We start from the raw sequence: 8,755 nt of genomic DNA on the forward strand, positions 1-8,755 counted from the left end.
GACAAAGTCATCGGATAGGCTTTACGCTTAAAATGTACATATTAGTTGTTTACGCCATATATCCATAATAATCATATTTGTAAAAACATTCGTAATCACTAAAATTATACATTATAAATTATAAGTATTTGTGACTTACGTGGATTTGATCACGTAGGCCATATAACAACAATACGTAAACATGTTAATAAAAAAATACAATATTACGAAAAGCCTAGTATACGGAGTAAACACGGTTTACTACAGAACTTATGTAAATTTACAAGTAGTTGCACCCATAGGCGCAAAAAGCGTTTGAGATTTTGGGGGCTAAAGCCTTTCTTTGATAATATTGAATAAGCCGAACCTACTCTTCTCGCCGCCACCGCTTCGGTAGTGATAAGCTTTTGAATGATAAGAGTGGTTGTTCTATGGTATAACAGCAGTTACACTGTGACCAACTTTAGGTGGTGTTGCATAGCAAGTCGAGGGATATTTTCGATTTGCGGAGCGGAGCGACGGCGCCGAGGAGCGTAGCGACGAGTGCTGCTATACTCCGTACCACGAGAGAACGCATACGGTGGCCGACCAAAACTCGTCGTTTTCGCGCATGAGCGTCCCCCTCCCTTAAGCAGTCTAAAGCCGAAACTCGTCGTTCGCTATCGGAGCTATTCGGTTTTCAGTTGGCGCACATGTATACAGATTGGTTGTTGTCAACAACGTAACTGACAACTGTTGATTCGTACGTTGATCGTCGTTTACGCTATTGTCTTGTTTCTTTTTTACCGAGAATCTTGAATTATTTTAAATTTTTTTTATGCCAGTGTTTGCATTCTGTTTTATTTTGACTGTCCGTTGTCTATGTTAATTTATTTTATGCAAAATGAGTCAACAAGGTAGTGATAACACGGCCATACAAGGGGAACTGCAGATTCACCAAAGAAAAGAAACCCCCGTGGAAAAGTAAGAATCATTTTAATTATTATGACTGTATTATATTATATTTTACTATTTTTTTTATATATATAATATCATTGATTTTAGAATATACAGATAAGCAGTACTGTATATTATAACGGCGACCAGTTTTGCGACGGCAGCCACAACAGAGCGCTTTAGTAGCTGACGGCAAAGGTGGTGTTCCCCGTCTTAGTATGAATAGCGGGAAGTGGTTACATCGTCATTCGTCAGCCGCGGCGTAATCATGAGTATATTTATAAACTCAAGTTATGAAACGTTATCGTATGGGCCCGTTAATTTATCAATATCATTGCATTATTATTATTGTATCGTCCGGACGGTTCGGGCGATCACAATTTTATATTATTATCGTAATCGTCGCTGTGCTGACATTATTCGCATGTGACTATTGTGACTTGTTACAGAGGTATATAATATATATATAGGTACTACAGTTGAGTTGAACAACAGACTGTTTTCTTGTAATAATATTGTTGACATTTAAAAAAAAATAATTTCTTATAATTAAATTAAATTTTAATTTTAAGTGTTTATAATGCCTGGTAGTACGTGCCAATATTTTAACTGCGGTAAATCCTCCAGTAAATTTCCTAATTTAAAATTTTACCGTTTTCCAAAAGATAGTAGATTAGAAACGTGGAAAATTAATTCAGGTATATTTTACGTAAATATTATTTATGCAAGTTTTATGAACATTTTTTAATTTAATATAATTTTAAATTTAGGAAACATAAAATTATTTTCGATTGACGATGAAAAGTGTTATAATCGGTATTTATGCCAGGAGCACTTTTCACCAGATTCATTTATGAACCAGGTTTCAAAAAAATTAATAAAATCAGCTATTCCTTATAAATATAATGACATTATTGACCAACCAACATCGAGTGGTGAGTACTATTTTCTTATTTTGTTGCAATTAAATAACAAATAACAAATTTATTAGGGTGGGCTCAAACCTCAAATGCATATTTTTTCAATTAAATAACTTTATTCTACTCAGATTATTGAGATGGTATCTAAATAAATTTAGTTCATGTTGTAAAATAACAATCTATATTTTATTTAACTTAATTGTAGGAAGTAGTTTGAGTGCTGGACTGGTTATTTCCGAACTTTCGCCTACAACTCCCATTAGATTTGAAGAACCTAAAAAAGATTACACAAGAGTCAGAAATACAGAGTGTGTTGAGCTAGTATTTCCTAGTCCTTCAAAATATACTACAACCGATATATCCGATATAATTGATATGCCTAGTCCCATTACCCCAAAGAGAAAACAAAATTATAATATGAACGATGATACTCCTAGGAAAAAAAAATTAAAACAAAAAATATTTACTCAACAACATCAAATGCAAAATAAAAAAAAACACATTTCCAAATTGAAAAACAGAATTAATAATTTAAAAAACCGTAACCATTTAAATAATTTGATTTCCTCACATAAATTTCGGTCCAATCATTCAAGAGCTATTGTTACTATGCAGTTACGAAATAAACGTCGCCAATGGACCATCGAAGAAAAAAATTTAGCATTAACAATGTTTTATAAATCGCCAGCAACATATAATTTTTTAAGATTACAAAACCTTAACCTACCAGGTCCGTCGACAGTCCGAGGTTGGATTGGTCAATCCAAATTTTTACCAGGTTTTAATAAAATATTTATGACCCATTTGAAAAAAAAATTTGAGTTTAAGGAGTACAAAGAAAAGGCTTGTAGTATTTCCTTTGATGAAATGTCAATAAAAGAATTCTTAGAATATTCTAAAGATTTTGATTTTATAGAAGGTTACGAAGATCTCGGTAGATTCGGAAGGACATGTAACACTGCGAATAGCTGTTTAGTCTTCATGGCAAGAGGTATATATTCACCCTGGAAAATCCCTGTTACTTATTTTCTTGCTCATTCTGCCGTTAAACATGCAGTTCTAAAAAACCTTATTATCGATGTATTTTAAGAACTTTTTGATATTGGTATTTTACCCAAAGTTATTATTTGTGATCAAGGGTCGAATAACCAAAGTGCCCTGAAGTCGTTAAATGTCACGGAAAATAAGCCTTATTTTTATGTAAATGAAAATAAAATTATTTCTTTATTTGACACGCCTCATCTCCTGAAAAGTGTAAGAAATAATTTAATGGGAAATACATTTAAAAAAAATGAAAAAATAATATCTTTTAACGATGTCATAGCAACTTATAATATTGACAAAAAAAATAAAAAAAGTAACGCTCTACTTAAAATAACAGAGGCTCATATACATCCAAACTCATTTCAGAAAATGAGCGTTAAATTGGCTACTCAAATTTTTAGCCACTCAATGGCATCTGCTTTACGAACATGTATATCTACAGCCGAATTAAAAAGTAAAACTGCACCCGATACAGCAGATTTTATAGATTTTATGAACAATCTATTTGACTGTCTAAACAGTAGAAATTTATTCAGTGACAATCCATATAATTGTGCATTAACCAATTCAGGTGTAGTTAAACCATTTCTAGAAAATTCAAAAAATTATTTCAATGATCTTTACAAAATTAATATTAAAGGCAAAATAACTCGCCCACCGTGCTTTAGCGGGTTCACTCAAACTATAAACGGAGTGTTGAGTTTTTTTGACGATGAATCGAAAAATAATAATATACAGTTTCTATTTACAAATAGATTAAATCAAGATACACTAGAAAACCTTTTTTCAATTTTCCGACAAAAAGGCGGATATAATAATAATCCTACGGCGAGAACAATCAGAACTTCATTTAGAAGTACATGCGTGTTTTCCTTAATCACTTCAAAAGGTACCAACTGTGAAAGTAGTCAAAATATAGACAATCCTGCCCTAGTGCAAGATGTTATTACACCTGACAAAACTATTAATGAAGAGTCAGAATCGTGTTCGGACACAGCATCCTCGTCTTCGTCTTCTTCGCCCACAAAAATAATATCAGAAAAATGTAACACGAAAAAAATAAATGAATCTATTACGTTACAAGATTGTTCTGTGACATATTNAATAACTCGCCCACCGTGCTTTAGCGGGTTCACTCAAACTATAAACGGAGTGTTGAGTTTTTTTGACGATGAATCGAAAAATAATAATATACAGTTTCTATTTACAAATAGATTAAATCAAGATACACTAGAAAACCTTTTTTCAATTTTCCGACAAAAAGGCGGATATAATAATAATCCTACGGCGAGAACAATCAGAACTTCATTTAGAAGTACATGCGTGTTTTCCTTAATCACTTCAAAAGGTACCAACTGTGAAAGTAGTCAAAATATAGACAATCCTGCCCTAGTGCAAGATGTTATTACACCTGACAAAACTATTAATGAAGAGTCAGAATCGTGTTCGGACACAGCATCCTCGTCTTCGTCTTCTTCGCCCACAAAAATAATATCAGAAAAATGAAACACGAAAAAAATAAATGAATCTATTACGTTACAAGATTGTTCTGTGACATATTTTTCGGGATACCTAGCTTATAAATGTATTAACAAATTTAATTGCATCGAATGTAAGATAAATCTAATTGTAGAAAAAAGTTTGAGTGATAAGAATCAAATACTGTTAATTCATAAAAATTATTATGATATCGAAAAACATACAGGACTCATGGCGCCGTCGGATCAATTAAATCACGTAATAGATCGTACTTTGTCAATATTTGAAACAACATTTCAGAAACTTCAATACAAGAAAAAATTAAGATCTACTTTATTGACAGTTTTAAAAAAGGATGAATTAATATCAAACTGGATCGATGAAAAAAATAATAAGTGCGCCGATCATTACGTTTTTATCTTAGAAAAATTATTAATATGTAAAATTTTTAGGACTTCAAAAACATTTTCAACTACATCTCATCAAATTAAATTAGCAAAATTAAAAATTCTGAGTCATATTTAGATAAAAGGGTACCTATGTAAATGTGACGTGTAAATGTGTAATTATTTTACTAAACTTTAATTGTATAACTCCTGGATTTTAATAATTATTTGTAATTTTTTATTATTTTTTATTAGTTTTAAATTTATTATAAATCAATAATTTACGATTGTAACATACAATTTAAAAATTAAAAATGAATTATCATGAATAAACAATTTAATCTTTATTTATCTTCATTTATAAACAATATAAGATTATATTATATAATACCTATGTGAGTATGTGACTGTGTTTTAAAGGAAACAAAGTAATAACCGGTTGTAGAATCATTGATTTTAGATTATATATATGTACGGCGCGCGACGCAATAATAATATATGTATATCTTAGGTAGGTATCAACAAAAATAGAAAAGGTTCAATAGAAAAAATAATTAAATGTTCACGGTAAATACTACAACGACCTCTGTTGAGAACAAAATTGTAGTCGCCGAATCTCCCTATATCACCGCTTATCTGTATATTCTAAAATCAATGATAATATACTATTCTGTATTATATTATACTAATGCAACTGTTATTTTAGTTTGTTGGCTCTGGTCAAAAAATGATGATTGTCAATTTGTATAAAACCAAAATGGCGCAACAATCAACTGGACATGGGCCAAAATTGACGGCAAAAGAAGTCATATAAAATATATCCGAAGAAAGTGGTGTCGGACAACGGACTGTGAGCATTACTCTGTCAGAATATCGCAACAAAGGAATTGTAACATCACCAAACAAGACCAAAATCAGACCGAAGGTAACAGATAAAATTGACGAGTTCAACCAAAATGCTATCAGGCAAAAAGTGCATCAGTTTTGGCACAACCGTGAAATCCCGACTTTAAATAAAATGTTAACAGTAATAAACGAAGATGACAGTTTACCGAATTTTTCAAAAATTTCCTTGTACAGAATTCTAAAACATCTGAATTTCGAGTATGTTCGTAAGTCTCGGAATTAATTGAACGTAATGATATTGTCTGTTGGCGTCGAAGATATTTAGAAACTAACCGTCGGTTAGGTAGACCAATATATTACTTAGATGAGACATGGGTAAATGCAGGCGAAACTACTACACGAACATAGGTGGACAAAACAGTCAAATCGACAAGGGACGCATTTCTTCGGGGCCTTTCAACTGGACAAAAGGAACCGTCTGGTAAGGGGAAGCGGCTCATTGTTGTGCACATCGGGTCATCAGACGGCTTTGTTGTTGGCGGTTTCTTTTGATTCGAGTCAAAAAAAAATACCCAAGATTACCATGACGAAATGAACGGTGACAATTTTTACGAGTGGTTCAACAATATTTTACCATTATTGAACGAAAATGCCGTGATCGTCATGGATAATGCGTTTTATCATTCGGTGAAGATGGATTCATGCCCTGTCATATCCTGGAAGAAGGTAGATATTATCAACTGGCTCGAAAATAAAGGTGAGATAGTTGATCACACAAAAGTCAAAGCTCAATTATTGGAACGTGTTCAAGAGTTAAAGCCACATCACGATCTATATGTAATAGATGAATTAGCAAAGGCTGCCAATAAAACTGTGTTACGTTTACCCCCATATCATTGTGAATTAAACCCTATAGAGCTCGCGTGGGCATCTGTAAAAAAATTATGTCCGTTTGAATAATACGACATACAAATTATAATATGTTCGTAAACTATTGGAAGAAGGCGTAGAACGGGTTACTCCAGATATGTGGAAAAATTTTGTTGCCCATGTAATAAAAGAAGAAGATAAATTTTGTCAAATTGATGTTATATCTGATCAACTTCTGGACGATGAACAAGGATCACACGTCTTAACGATTACAGGTGACACAAGTTCAGACTTCGATTCCGATTAAATCATTTGACAATAAAAAACATTTATTGTAAAATGATTTAATTTTAATTTAATTTAATTTAGTTAATATTTTTTTTTAAATTATGACTATGGCTTAAGTTGTAACCTATAGTACGATTTTGTACATTTATATTTTTAATTATTATTTTTGACTATTACTGCAGTATTATTTATTATTTGTATTTTTTATTGTTTTTAAATCAATCTTACGATTTTGTACATGTATATTTTTTAATTATTATTTTTGACTATATAACTGCAGTATTATTTATTATTTGTATTTTTTATTGTTGTACATATTGTTTTGACAATGCAATTAATAAAATACTTATTTGCAATTTTAAAATCGAAAAAATGTTTTTTTTATTGCTCGCGATAATAATATGAACCAATATTTTGTAATATGCGTGAATCCGTGATTGCACGAGCACGTAATATTTTAATTATTTGAGCCGCTGTATACACTAATCAGCTGATTGCCGTATGCGTTCTCTGGTGGTATGGTAGGGGAAATTTGGCCTCGGTACGACGGAGCGCAATCATTTGGATGCGCTAGCCGTATGAGTTCTCTCGTGGTACGGAGTATAGCAAGGCATCACTGTAAATTATTTCTTATTGGTGTTGTCACTGCTGGATCTCTGGTATATTCTAGTACGAGTTGTGGTGGTATTTTTAACTCGAGAAATGTCGGCGGCGAGATGTCCTAGATCCTGAATAAGCTTAAAACAAAATGTAGGAAATGTTTGGAAGGCCTACGGACATTTTTGGTGGGCTTGGCCTCTAAAGCTCCCCCTATTTGCGCCTATAGTTGCGCCCTACAGGCTCTCCGGTTATATTTTTCAGATATACGCTGGATATTACCACGCGTAATGCTAATGATTAGTTTTTAAATTATGAAACTTTTAAAATGCATAATATAATTATATAAACTGTTTTTATTATTTCATTTACATATTTAACAATTAGGTAGTTTTATTCATTGTCTGTATCAATGCTACTCTCATCAGACTCATAATTGTCCTCATAATTAGGGTAGTCATTCATCAAGAGTGGGTCGTAAAGTTGACCAGCGCACTTAAAAAATTCTGTCAATACGTCCAACTTTTGGTAACGACAACGCTTAATAAACATAAATTTTGCCATGTAACCACAGTAATATTTTTTTTTTGCGGCAGTACTGTGACAGTGATGCTTTTGCATGGCGCCACATGCCTTCAACATTGTTGGTATGTGCGCCGGTATCTAGGTTGACAAATTGAATTGAGTGATTAACTGTCAAGTGTCGGAAACCTTCCTCTTCTAAACAATCATAAGCCTAAGATGTTAGCAAAAAATAAATGGATAATTTATATGTTTTTAGTTTCTAGTTTTCATTTGTTTGTATAGGTTTAATTTAATTGTACCTTCCAACAATCACTAATTATACACGTGCCCGGCAATATCCAGTCTTTAATTAATGACAACAATGTGACCTTGTCACGACGTTCAACAGGAACAAGAAAACAAAGCCCAGATTCCTGCTCAATTCCTCCAAAAATCCATTGGCCTTCTACTCGATGGCCACGATGGTATTTACGTCGACCATTTCGACTGTTTTGCCTATTCCACCTTTTATAGTTATTATTTAAAACAGTTAAAATAGTATTACTGTTTATTACTGTTAAGAGTTTGGATTTGTATGTAGGTATCTAATAAAAAATGAAAAATATGTAAGTGTTGATGTTGTTATAAAAACAAAACTACAAAATATTTAACGCAAATTATACGTTTTATTTTTTGAAAGGTGTCATGAAACGTGCTTATTTTTAATCAAAATGAATTGAAAAAACACGTTTAAAACAAATATAAAATTACGTATTAAACGATTTAAAACCGTTTCTTTATTTTATTAACTCTGATATTTAAATACAAATCCACAAATTATACAATATTATATTACATATTATTATCATTTTCATTTTCATTTTACAAACTCACCAATCTTCTCAT

At 31.9% G+C, this 8,755-nt stretch overlaps 1 protein-coding gene across 1 annotated transcript; it reads right to left on the bottom strand.

Annotated features, from left to right (window-relative positions):
* Positions 1-7,886: 7,886 nt before the first annotated feature.
* On the bottom strand, positions 7,887-8,755 carry LOC111027609. Its single transcript, XM_022306008.1, has 3 exons — positions 8,744-8,755; positions 8,170-8,454; positions 7,887-8,081 (listed from the first exon to the last, which is right to left on the bottom strand). Exons 1-3 carry the CDS (start codon positions 8,753-8,755, stop codon positions 7,887-7,889), a joined length of 492 nt encoding a protein of 163 aa, XP_022161700.1.

Source organism: Myzus persicae, unplaced genomic scaffold (genome assembly GCF_001856785.1).
Source record: "Myzus persicae strain clone G006 unplaced genomic scaffold, MPER_G0061.0, whole genome shotgun sequence".
Lineage (NCBI taxonomy): Eukaryota > Metazoa > Arthropoda > Insecta > Hemiptera > Aphididae > Myzus > Myzus persicae.